This window comes from Tachyglossus aculeatus, chromosome 12, assembly GCF_015852505.1.
Source record: "Tachyglossus aculeatus isolate mTacAcu1 chromosome 12, mTacAcu1.pri, whole genome shotgun sequence".
NCBI lineage: Eukaryota > Metazoa > Chordata > Mammalia > Monotremata > Tachyglossidae > Tachyglossus > Tachyglossus aculeatus.
Window position 1 is genome coordinate 34,059,106 of NC_052077.1, and position 13,870 is coordinate 34,072,975.

The window sequence follows — 13,870 nt, forward strand, 5'->3', positions numbered from 1 at the left end:
GGGCTTGGGAGTAAAAGGACTCGAGTTCTAATTCCGGCTCCGCCAACCGCTTGCTGTATGACCAATGGGAAGGTCACTTAATTTCTCCGGGCCTCAGTTTCCTCAACTGTCAAATGAAGGTTTCGTACCCGTTCTCCCTCCTCCGTCAGACCGTGAACCCCGTGCAGGGCAGGGACTGGGTGTGAGCTAACTGTACGTACCCCAGCGCTGAGAAAAATATTTGACACATAGTAAGTGCCATAGAACAATGTACGTGACCCCCGCTTGTGTTTCAGATGCTTGGGGAGCATATTAAAAAAGACTCAATCTCTGTCCTTGAGGGTTTTATAATCTAATGGGGGAGAGAGACGTTTATCAACAGATGAACCATGATTGCCGGAGAGAGGATGGATTAAATCAGGGAGCAGGGAAGTAAAAACATTCTAGTTTGTGGGCAGGGAATGTCACTGTTTATTGCTGTCTTGTACTTTCCCAAGTGCTTAGTACAGTGCTCTGCACATAGTAAGCGTTCAGTAAATACGACGGAATGAAATAAAAAGCTCAATGGTGCGGAGTTGGCTGGTGGAGTGGTGTGATTGGGAACGTAGGGGTGGGTCGGGGAGAGAGGGAGGATTAAACGGGGTCCCCAGGAAGGTCACATTTTAGGAAGATTTGGGAAGGGAATAATATAGGATGATTTATATTACCAAGAGGCCAAAAGACAGTATTTTCAGTTTGGTTTTTTTTAAATGCTTTTGAATGTGAAGTGATGCTTATGGTTCTTTATTAATTATTTATTAATTTATAAAATGTATATGATATTTATATATCATATTAATATAACAGACATTATTGAAATCATATAATATTTATAATGATAAATGATTGTTTATTCAGTGATTCGCGGTGAGAGTTTCTGTTGTACCATAGATAATTCACTATTAAGGAAGAGTCCTCAAGCCACATCTTAGATTGCCCCTTGAATGGCCCATCCAGAGCCTATTTTTCTAGAGTTTCAGAGGGTTAGATGAATGCTGATGCCCCCGTAGGAATGGAAATCAACTGGTTTATTGTAACTGCTGATGGAAGGTAGAAATGCGTGCAAGGTGTTCTGCGTTGAAACGCTTCGGTCTCCTCAGGGCAGGGGTTGTGGTGACTGAAACAAGGCTGTTTCCCTGCCCTTCTCCTGTCCTTCATTTTCTTCCCCCCCATTCTCCCCTCCAACCCCTCACCTCAGGCCATTTTGGCCAGAAGATAACTGTATTTCCCTTGTCACAAATCCCTATCTCCCTATCTCCTATCTCCTTCCCAAAATAAGCTGGAGGCATGTCTTTTAGACTGTGAGCCCACTGTTGGGTAGGGACCGTCTCTATATGTTGCCAATTTGTACTTCCCAAGCGCTTAGTACAGTGTTCTGCACATAGTAAGCGCTCAATAAATACGATTGCTGCTGATGATGTCCTGATGAGTCCTCCCTTACCTACTGATTCTGCCACTTGCCTGCTGCCTGGGACACCGAGCAAGTCATGTAACATACCTGAGCCTCAGTTTCTTCATCTGTAAAATGGGAATTGGTTATCTGGTTCCTCCCCCTTCGACAGTGAGCCCCGTGTGGGACAGGAAATGCTTCCAACCTGATTATTTTGTATGTGCCCCAGCACTTAGGGGGCCGCTATACCCACGAGAAGCAGCGTGGCTCTGTGGAAAGAGCCCGGGCTTTGGAGTCAGAGGTCATGGGTTCAAATTCCGGCCCCCGCCACTTGTCAGCTGTGTGACTTTGGGCAAGTCACTTCACTTCTCTGGGCCTCATCTGTAAAATGGGGATTAAGACTGTGAGCCCCATGTGGGACAACCTGATCACCTTGTAACCTCCCCAGCGCTTAGAACAGTGCTTTCCACACAGTAAGTGCTTAATAAATGCCATTCTTCTTCTTATTATTATTATTATTATTCTCCCCACCCTCCTTACAACTCTGAGAAGCAAGAGGTTTGAGGGCAGAACCTGGGAAGGGAAAGTGAGGCCGGGAGGCTTTCCCAGGACGGAAAGCACTTTGGAACTGGCTCTTTTCATGTCATACTCTGCTGCCCAGTCAGATTGAAGTCATCACCATTTAAATGGAGTCTTACCCTCCAACAATCGGTGCTTCATTTTCCTTATTCATTAGTCAGCCAGCTGACACTTTCTCCATTTAAGTAAATGTTTTAAGGCTATTTCACACTGCCTGGATGACCGAAATGACCGAATTGACGGCAAATTACTCCATTTTGAGGGCTGCACATTTACTTTCTGCTTAATTTGAAAGTATTTTAATATTCCCCCTGAAGTGGCTTTAAATAGGAAATCTCAAAATGCCATTTTAGTGAATGAATTTCTTTTATTGCGCCTTCAGCTCCTTAGAAATCTGCAAGTGGTAGAAATGCTTTTTACTTGGCAAACAGTGGAACGATTGAAGTATAATGAAGCTAATCATTATCCACTAGCAAGATACAGACACATTAACACTTAGCATAAACTTTACATTTTACACTGTATTGTGCTCTTTAAGCTAAATCTTTGGTTGTGCCGTGCTGAAAACATTGCAAACCTCATGCGTTGTATCTTCGGCCTTCCGAATTTTCATGGAGTCAGCACGGTTTGATGTGATCGCAGAAAAGTGTTCCCTTTGCAGCTGGTGAGAGTTATTTCTATGGAGATGGAATTGTAGAGCTGAGGTCAGGATACCAGAGAGTTGTACTACATCGGTGCATGGTAACGGCAGGTTGAAAAAATATTTGAAATTCAGCTAGGTCTTAACCTTGTTGGCAGTCCTAGACTCGGGAATCGGTAAAGTAATAATAAGAGCAATTACCATCTCAGCACTCCCGGCGCCTCCCGTAGCACTTCTGAGGGCTTAGACTTATTTACTCTATTATTTAAGCACATATCCATCTTTCCATTCTCTTCTTTCTTCTTTATTACTCTATTTATTTATCATTATTCTATTTATTATTACTCTATTTATCTTACTTGTACATATCTATTCTATTTTATTTTGTTAGTATGTTTGGTTTTGTTCTCTGTCTCCCCCTTCTAGACTGTGAGCCCACTGTTGGGTACGGACTGTCCCTATGTGTTGCCGACTTGTACTTCCCAAGCGTTTAGTACAGTGCTCTGCACACAGTAAGCGCTCAATAAATACGATTGATTGATTGATTCTTCCTCCTTCCTGCAGTTTATTTGGTGCACCTCCCCTGCAAGATTGTAAGCTTCCTGAGGGCATGTCCTCTAACTCGGCTTTGGTCTCCCAAGCTTCATACAGTGCTCAGCATATACCAGGCACTCAATCAACACTACCGATTTATAGATTGATAGGTTTTGCTCCTAGACGGCTTGTCCTGAGCCGGTGTGATGGGGCTGAGAAATGATAGATGAGGATTTCGGGCGCGTGGAATTTCAGTCCATTCCCGTCTCTTAATTGTCCCAGGAATCTCCCCTTTTGATAGCGGGATTGAGGACCGTTCCGAAGCTCCTGGGTCAGGGGAAAGGCCGGGTGGAATGAAAGGGCTAGAAATGAATGGTTTTTCATTCCCTAGAGTGCCGACAGCGGGATTGAGGACTGTTCCGAAGCTCCTGGGTCAGGGGAAAGGCCAGGTGGAATGAAAGGGCTAGAAATGAATGGTTTTTTATTCCCTAGAGTGCCGACAGCGGGATTGAGGACCGTTCCGAAGCTCCTGGGTCAGGGGGAAGGCCAGGTGGAATGAAAGGGCTAGAAATGAACGGTTTTTCGTTCCCTGGAGTGCCGACAGCGGGATTGGGGACCGTTCCGAAGCTCCTGGGTCAGGGGAAAGGCCAGGTGGAATGAAAGGGCTAGAAATGAACGGTTTTTCATTCCCTAGAGTGCCGACAGCAGGATTCCTGAGGCAGGCTCAGAGGTGGGTGGTTCTGGTGGTAATAAGAATAATAATGGTATTGGTTAAGGCTGAGAATGTGTAAAACACCGTTCTGAGTACAAGGGTAGATACAAGCTCATCAGGTTGGACACAGTCCTTGTCCCATACGGTGCTTACCGTCTTAATCTCCGTTTTACGGGTGAGGTACTTGAGGCACAGAGAAGTGAAGCGTCTCGCCCAAGATCACAGAGCAGGCAGGTGGCGGAGTTGGAACTAGAACCCAGGTCCTGACTCTCAGGCCTGTGCTCTATCCACTAGGCCATGCTGTGGAAGACCTCCTTCCCTTCCCCACAGCACCTGTATATATGTTTGTACGTATTTATTACTCTATTTATTTATTTATTTTACTTGTACATATCTATTCTATTTATTTTATTTTGTTAGTATGTTTGGTTTTGTTCTCTGTCTCCTCCTTTTAGACTGTGAGCCCACTGTTGGGTAGGGACTGTCTCTATATGTTGCCAATTTGTACTTCCCAAGCGCTTAGTACAGTGCTCTGCACACAGTAAGCGCTCAATAAATACGATTGATGATGATGATGATGAAGTGGTAGTAATAGCATTTATCTATCAATCAATCAATGGTATTTATTGAGCCCTTACTACGTGCAGAGCACTGCGAAGCAGTGTGGGTCAGTGGAAAGAGCCGGAGCTTGGGAGGCAGAGGTCGTGGGTTTTAATCCCGGCTCCGCTACTTATCGGCTGTGTGACCCTGGGCAAGTCACTTCACGTCTCTGGGCCTCAATTCCCTCATCTGTAAAATGGGGATTGGGACTGTGAGCCCTGCATGGGACAACCTGATTACCTTGTATCTACCCCAGTGCTGAGAACAGTGCTTGGCATATAGTAAGTGCTTAACAAATACCAACGTTATTATTATTACTACTACTAAGTGCTTGGGAAAGTACAATACAACAGAATTAGGAGGCACAGTCCCTGCCCGTAATGAGCTTACAGTCCATGAAGCACTTACTGTGTGCAGAGTGCTGGACTAAGCTTTGGGAAAAATTAGACAAGTTGGGAGGGTGCAGGGGGCCCACACCTGCAGTCAGCCCCTTTCATTCATTCAGTCATATTTATTGAGCGCTTACTGTGTGCAGAGCACTGTACTAAGCGCTTGGGAAGTCCAAGTCGGCAACATATAGAGACGGTCCCTACCCAACAACGGGCTCACAGTCTACAAGGGGGAGACGGACAACAAAACAAAACATGGAGACCACCCCATCCACAGCCAAGCAGTTACTTCCCTATGCTTCTTCTAGAGAAGCAGCGTGACATTGTGATGATGATGATGGTATTTGTTAAGCGCTTACTATGTACCAAGCACTGTTCTAAGCACTGATAGAGCATAGATAGATACTGTATATATGTATATATGTTTGTACATATTTATTACTCTATTTTACTTGTACATATCTATTCTATTTATTTTATTTTGTTAGTATGTTTGTTTTTGTTGTCTGTCTCCCCCTTCTAGACTGTAAGCCCACTGTTGGGTAGGGACTGTCTCTATATGTTGCCAACTTGTACTTCCCAAGCGCTTAGTCCAGTGCTCTGCACACAGTAAGCGCTCAATAAATACGATTGATTGATAGAGCAAGGGGCCGGGAGTTGAAAGGACCTGGGTTCTAATCCTGGCTCCGCCACATCGCTGCTCTGTGACCTTTGGCAAGTCACTAAACTTCTGTGCCTCAGTTCCCTCATCTGTAAAATGGGGATTAAGAGTGGGAGCCCCATGTGGGACAGGGCTTGTGTCCAACCTGATTAGCTTGTATCTACCCCAGCACTGAAAAACAGTGCCTGGCACATGGTAAGATCTTAACAAATACCATAAAAAAAAAAACAACCCTTTAGGCCTCAGTCTGTTTTCCCTGGTGATGGTTCTTTCTCTTCAGTTTTGGAACGACCTTCTGGGTTTTATGTATTTTAATACATAAAATACATCATCATCATCATCATCAATCGTATTTATTGAGCGCTTACTGTGTGCAGAGTACTGTACTAAGCGCTTGGGAAGTACAAGTTGGCAGCATATAGAGACAGTCCCTACCCAACAGTGGGCTCACAGTCTAAAAGGGGGAGACAGAGAACAAAACCAAACATACTAACAAAATAAAATAAATAGAATAGATAGGTACAAGTAAAATAAATAAATGGGGTAATAAATATGTATAAACAAACATATATACGTATATACAGGTGCTGTGGGGAAGGGAAGGAGATAAGATGAGGGGGATGGAGAGGGGGAGAGGAAGGAAGGGGCTCAGTCTGGGAAGGCCTCCTGGAGGAGGTGAGCTCTCAGTAGGGCCTTACATTACATTAATACATATTAATAATTATACATTTTAATACATATTTTACAGGTAGAACACAGGTAGAACACACTATTGCAGCCTACCTATTCTGTTCTGTTTCTAGGCTGCCGACTTGGTGATCCACCAATTTATGTTTCGCTTGAGTGTTTGCGGTGGATAGAGCAGGGGCCTGGGAATCAGAAGGACCCCAGCTCTGCCCCTTGTGTGCTGTGTGATCTTGGGCCAGTCACTTAACTTCTCTGGGCCTCAGTTACCTCATCTGTAAAATGGGGATTGACTGAGCCCCATTTGGAGACATGGGCTTTGTCCAGCCTGATTAACTTGTATCTACCCCAGCGCTTAGAACAGCGCCTGGCACATAGTAAGTGCCTAACAAGTACCATAAAAAAAATTATTCATTCATTCATTCAATCGTATTTATTGAGCGCTTACTGTGTGCAGAGCACTGTACTAAGTGCTTGGGAAGTACAAGTTGGCAACATATATATATGTATATATGTTTGTACATATTACTCTATTTTACTTGTACATAGCTATTCTATTTATTTTATTTTGTTAGTATGTTTGGTTTTGTTCTCCGTCTCCCCCTTTTAGACGGTGAGCCCACTGTTGGGTAGGGACTGTCTCTATATGTTGCCAATTTGTACTTCCCAAGCGCTTAGTACAGTGCTCTGCACATAGTAAGCGCTCAATAAATACGATTGATGATGATGATGATGATATAGAAACGGTCCCTACCCCAGCAGTGAGCTTGCAGTCTAGAAGGGGGAGACAGAGAACAAAACCTATTCACAAAATAGAATAAACGTGTACAAATAAAATAAATAAGTAGAGTAATAAATGCATACAAACATATATACATATATACAGGTGCTGTGGGGAGGGGAAGGAGGTAAGGCAAGGGGGAGAGGAAGGAGGGGGCTCAATCTGGGAAGGCTTCCTGGAGGTATAGTATCCAAAAGCTGAAAAGGACTGTTAATGGGGGCTTCATTCAACCTCCTGTCAAAGGACAAAACCATCCAGAACAGGTGATTGTTAGTTTTTTCTTTATTTGGGATTTTTTTTTTTTACAAGGAGACTCTGTAATGCTTCTCCAGAGTTTGTGGTTTTGAATTTGAATTTTTGTTTATGTCTTCATTTCAGACTAACTTGCGGCTACCCCGGTAAAACCCCTAAGGAAGTGTCAGGATCCTTGCCTTCGCCCCCGCAAACCGCGCTCAGCTCAGAGTTTTGATTGAAGCGAATCAAGCATAGGAAAAATTCGCACCTGCAAACCATGCTTGGCTCAGAGTTTTGATTGAAGCGAATCCAGCAGGGGAAAAGCCAAGATGAAAGGGAAAACATACAAAAAACCTGTCTAGTGAATATAGAGAACCTCAAAGAATACTGGTTTTAGGCTTGCACGTGGAGGGACTATTACATTTCGTTTTATTTAGGGGAAGCAGCGTGGCTCAGCGGAAAGAGCGTGGGCTTGGGAGTCAGGTCATGGGTTTGAATTCCGGCTCTGCCAGTTGTCAGCTGTGTGACCTTGGGCAAGCCGCTTCACTTCTCTGGGCCTCGGTTACCTCCTCTGTAAAATGGGGATTAAGACTGTGAGCCCCAAGTGGGACAACCTGATCACCTTGTATCCCCCTGTATGTCCACAGAATACCGCGATCCCCAGAATAATAATAATAATAATGGCATTTGTTAAGCGCTTACTATGTGCAAAGCACTGTTCTAAGCGCTGGGCTCTGTTCTAAGTGCTGGAATCCCTCGCTTTGTTGTGATAACCAGGATCCCTCGCTTTGTTATGATATCTAGAATTCCTTGCTCTGCTTTCTGCTCGTGCGCCATATATTATTAACTGCGCCACACTTATGTAGGCCTTAGAAAAGCCTTTGGCAAGCGGTCACCTTTGTCCGGTTCTGTATAAAAGCCCGCCCCAAACCCGTTACGGTGCGGATGCTCCACGGATGTCCCGTGGAAGGGGGCTGTCCTTGCACCAGGACCTCGACCGGCCGCCGCGAGATTAAATCAATCAATCAATCAATCGTATTTATTGAGCGCTGACTGTGTGCAGAGCACTGTACTAAGCATTTGGGAAGTCCAAGTTGGCAACATCTAGAGACGGTCCCTACCCAACAGCGGGCTCACAGTCTAGAAGGGGGAGACAGAGAACAAAACAAAACATATTAACAAAATAAAATAGACTAGATATGTACAAGTAAAATAGAGTAATAGATAATAATAATAATGGCATTTATTAAGCACTTACTATGTGCAAAGCACTGGGGAGGTTACAATAATAATAATAATAATGATGGCATTTATTAAGCACTTACTATGTGCAAAGCACTGTTCTAAGCGCTGGGGAGGTTACAAGGTGATCAGGTTGTCCCACGGGGGGCTCCCAGTCTTCATCCCCATTTTACAGATGAGGGAACTGGGGCCCAGAGAAGTGAAGTGACTTGCCCAGAGTCACACAGCTGACAATTGGCAGAGTCGGGATTTGAACCCCCGACCTCTGACTCCAAAGCCCGGGCTCTCTCCACCGAGCCACGCCGCTTCTCTATTCTTCTCTACAAGGTGCACGCTGCTTCTCTACCAGGTGATCAAGTTGTCCCACGTGGGGCTCACAGTATTAATCCCCATTTTCCAGATAGTAATAGATTAAAGGTGATGTGAACCCCATTGCAAAGGCTCCTCTCTCTTCCTTCGGTCTCGCCGAATCCAGAATGAATCTGCTTGGCGCTAAGCTCCTGCGTTACACCCCCCTCCCACTCCCAGTGTTTTGCACGTAGGAAGCGCTTAACAAATTATTATTATTGCTATTATTGTGACAGTGTTTTTGATGGCTTCCTATTTCCCGTCCCTTTCTCCCGCTTACCATCCTGCGGCTCCCATTTAGGTTCCGTCCGGCTTGTTCATCCCCAGCATGGCCATCGGTGCCATAGCGGGAAGGATTGTGGGCATTGCAGTGGAGCAGCTGGCCTACTTCCACCACGACTGGTTCATCTTCAAGGAGTGGTGTGAAGTTGGAGCAGATTGCATTACCCCAGGCCTTTATGCCATGGTGGGAGCGGCAGCATGCTTAGGTAATCCTATTTTATATTATATATTTGTGCTTGTGCTCTCTCTCTCGGTGTCTCCCTTCTCTTTTTTCCCCTCATGCTGTGGCTACTTCCTTTTCTGCTAAAGCCATCACCCCCAGAGGTTCATAAAATCATGAATACATGAATACCTGGCTCGGTGGAAAGAGCCCGGGCTTTGGAGTCAGAGGTCATAATAATAATAATAACAATGATGGCATTTGTTAAGCGCTTACTATGTGCAAAGCACTGTTCTAAGCGCCGGGGGGGATACAGTGTGATCAAGTTGTCCCACATGGGGCTCACAGTCTTAATCCCCATTTTTACAGGTGAGGGAACTGAGGCTCAGAGAAGTGAAGTGACTTGCCCAAGGTCACACAGCAGACTTGTGGTGGAGCCGGGATTCGAACCCATGACCTCTGACTCCAAGGCCTGTGCTCTTTCCACTGAGCCACGCTGCTTCTCAATGCTTCATGCTTTATGATTCAAATACGTAGGTTGAAACGTTCTATCCCAAACTTGCTCTTAAGATGCTGTAATTAGGTTTTACCTTATTGTCAATTCTTGTCGGCTGTGTGACTTTGGGCAAGTCACTTAATTTCTGTGTGCCTCAGTTCCCGCATCTGTAAAATGGGGATGAAGACTGTGAGCCCCCCGTGGGACAACCTGATCACCTTTGTAACCTCCCCGGCACTTAACAGTGCTTTGCACATAGTAAGCACTTAATAAATGCCTTCCTTATTATTTTTATTATTATTATTAATGTTATTACTATTTTGGTAGTCAAGCACTTACTGTGTGTCAAGCGCTGTTCTAACCCCAGGGTAGATACAAGTTAATCAGGTCGACACAGTCCCTGCCCCACGTGGGACTTTCGGGAGGAGGGAGAACAGGTTTTGTATTGCCATTGTACAGATGAAGAAGGTGGAGTACAGGAAAGTGAATCAATCAGTCAATCAATCAATCGTATTTATTGAGCGCTTACTGTGTGCAGAGCACTGTACTAAGCGCTTGGGAAGTGCAAGTTGGCAACATATAGAGACAGTCCCTACCCAACAGTGGACTCACAGTCTGAAAGGGGGAGACAGAGAACAAAACCAAACATACTAACAAAATAAAATAAATAGAATAGATATGTACAGGTAAAATAAATAAATAGAGTAATAAATCTGGACGAACATATATTCATATATACAGGTGCTGTGGGGAAGGGAAGGAGGTAAGATGGGGGGATGGAGAGGGGGAAGCGACTTGCCCAGGATCCCACGGCAGACAAGTGGCAGAACCGGGATTAGAACCCAGGTCCTCTGACTCCTGGGCCTGTGCTCCTTCTGCTAGGCCACGCCGTTTCCATGAAAACCTGTTCTTCCCCTGTCACTGGAATAAAATTTGGTTTCAGGTTTCATGATTGAAATGTGCTGGTTAAGACACTTTATCCCAAATTCACTGTTAAGAAGCAATAATTGGGTTTACCTAAGTCTGCTTATCAATCAATCATCAATTGTATTTATTGAGCGCTTACTGTGTGCAGAGCACTGTACTAAGCGCTTGGGAAGTACAAGTTGGCAACATATAGAGACGGTCCCCACCCAACAGTGGGCTCACAGTCTAAAAGGGGGAGACAGAGAACAAAACCAGACATAATAATCAATCAATCAATCAATCAATCGTATTTATTGAGTGCTTACTGTGTGCAGAGCACTGTACTAAGCGCTTGGGAAGTACAAGTTGGCAACATCTAGAGACAGTCCCTACCCAACAGTGGGCTCACAGTCTAAAAGGGGGAGACAGAGAACAAAACCAAACATACTAACAAAATGAAATAAATAGAATAGATATGTGCAAGTCAAATAAATAAATAGAAATGAATAAATAAATAGAATAAATAAATAAATAAATAGAATAAATAAATAGAAATAAATAAATAAATAGGAATAAATAAATAGAAATAAATAAATAAATAGTAAATAAATAAATAAATAAAAACTAACAAAATAAAATAAATAGAATAGATATGTACAAGGAAAATAAATACATAGAGTAATAAATGTGTACAAACATATATACATGTATACAGGTGCTGTGGGGAAGGGAAGGAGGTAAGATGGGGGGGATGGAGAGGGGAACGAGGGGGAGAAGAAGGAGGGGGCTCAGTCTGGGAAGGCCTCCTGGAGGAGGTGAGCTCTCAGCAGGGCCGTGAGCTCTCAGTAGGGCTTATAAATTGCCCGTGTGCTCAGCATGGAAGTGCTAAGTGTGTCTGCCTTTACAACAAACATGGAAGATAATTAGGAAGCAGCGTGGTCTAGTGGATGCTGCACGGAGTTCTAATCCTGCCTTCAGCCTCCTCAGCTTGCCTGCTGTGTGACTGTGGACAAGTCTAGTCATCATCATCATCAATCGTATTTATTGAGCGCTTACTATGTGCAGAGCACTGTACTAAGCGCTTGGGAAGTCCAAATTGGCAACATACAGAGACAGTCCCTACCCAACAGTGGGCTCACAGTCTAATCATTGTCTATTATTGACAGTGATACTATTAGTACTAATTGTTTTAAAAGATACTTCCTGTCCCTTGGTTGGGCCCTCCTTCCCACCCCCCACCCCCGAGCTTGAGGCTAATGAGTGCCCCCTTCTAGACTGCGAGCCCACCGTTGGGTAGGGACCGTCTCTATACGTTGCCGACTTGTCCTTCCCAAGCGCTTAGTCAATCAATCAATCAATCAATCGTATTTATTGAGCGCTTACTATGTGCAGAGCACTGTACTAAGCGCTTGGGAAGTACAAATTGGCATCACATAGAGACAGTCCCTACCCAACAGTGGGCTCACAGTCTAAAAGGGGGAGACGGAGAACAGAACCAAGCATACCAACAAAATAAAATAAGTAGGATAGAAATGTACAAGTAAAATAAATAAGTAAATAGAGTAATAAATATGTACAACCATATATCCATATATACAGGTGCTGTGGGGAAGGGAAGGAGGTAAGACGGGGGGATGGAGAGGGGGACGAGGGGAGAGGAAAGAAGGGGCTCAGTCTGGGAAGGCCTCCTGGAGGAGGTGAGTCCAGTGCTCGGCACCCAGTGAGCGCTCAGTAAATACGATTGATTGATTGATTGATTTTTGGCTGTTTGCAGGCGGCGTGACCAGGATGACCGTCTCCCTGGTGGTGATCGTGTTCGAGCTGACGGGCGGGCTGGAGTACATCGTCCCCCTCATGGCCGCCGTGATGACCAGTAAGTGGGTGGGCGACGCCTTCGGGCGCGAGGGCATTTACGAGGCCCACATCCGGCTGAACGGGTACCCGTTCCTGGACGCCAAGGAGGAGTTCACGCACACCACCCTGGCCGCCGACGTCATGAGGCCCCGGCGCGGCCAGCCCCCGCTGGCCGTCCTCACCCAGGACGACATGACCGTGGACGGCATAGAGAGCCTCATCAACGACACCAGCTACAACGGGTTCCCGGTCATCATGTCCAAGGAATCGCAGAGGCTGGTGGGCTTCGCCCTCCGGAGGGATTTGACCATCGCCATAGGTAAGGGCCGGCGCCGCCTTCCTCGCCGGCGTTTCCGGGGTCCGGCGTCGGGCGGAGTACAGGTTGGCGGCATCCGTTCGTTCCTTCAGTCGTGTTGATTCGCGATCGTCGGACGGAGCGCAACCAGCAGCGTGGCTCAGTGGAAAGAGCGTGGGTCATGGGTTCGAGTCCCGGCTCCGCCACTCGTCGGCTGTGTGACTTTGGCCAAGTCACTTACCTGTACTTCCTCATTAATTAATTAATAATGGCATTTGTTAAGGGCTTACTATGTGCAAAGCACCGTTCTAAGCGCTGGCGGGGGGGGATGCAGTGTGATCAAGTTGTCCCACGTGGGGCTCGCAGTCTTAATCCCCATTTTTACAGATGAGGGAACTGAGGCTCAGAGAAGTTAATTGTCTCAAGTTGATTGTCTCAACTGCCTGATTATCTCAACTTGTACTTCCCAAGCGCTTAGTACAGTGCTCTGCACACAGTAAGCGCTCAATAAATAGGACTGATGGATTCTCTGGGCCTCAGTTACCTCATCTGTAAAATGGGGATTAAGATTGTGAGCCCCCCGTGGGACAACCTGATCACCTTGTATCCCCCACCCAGCGCTTAGAACAGTGCTTTGCACATAGTAAGCGCTTAATAAATGCCATCATTATTATTATTAAGTACAAGTTGGCAACATATATTCATTCATTCATTCATTCAGGTCCCCCGTCTAGACGGTGAGCCCGCTGTTGGGTAGGGACCATTTCTATATGTCACCAGTTTGTACTTCCCAAGCGCTTAGTACAGTGCTCTGCACACACTAAGTGCTCAATAAATACGATTGAATGAATGAGTGAATGAATGGCACGTAGTAATATCAATCAATCGTATTTATTGAGCGCTTACTGTGCCCAGAGCATTGTACTAACCGCTTGGGAAGTACAAGTTGGCAACATATATTCATTCATTCATTCATTCAGGTCCCCCTTCTAGACGGTGAGCCCGCTGTTGGGTAGGGACCATCTCTATATGTCGCCAGTTTGTACTTCCCAAGCGCTTAGTCCA

The 13,870-nt window shown here is 45.4% G+C and overlaps 1 protein-coding gene across 7 annotated transcripts in view; it reads left to right on the forward strand.

Annotated features, from left to right (window-relative positions):
* Positions 1-13,870, forward strand: part of CLCN3 (chloride voltage-gated channel 3) — a 101,657-nt gene that overhangs the window by 73,777 nt on the left and 14,010 nt on the right. For all 7 annotated transcript variants that reach the window (XM_038754971.1, XM_038754970.1, XM_038754968.1 and 4 more), the window contains 2 exons: positions 9,114-9,300; positions 12,431-12,829. In XM_038754971.1, coding sequence (XP_038610899.1) covers positions 9,114-9,300; positions 12,431-12,829 — 586 coding nt within the window. The remainder of the gene's footprint in view (positions 1-9,113; positions 9,301-12,430; positions 12,830-13,870) is intronic.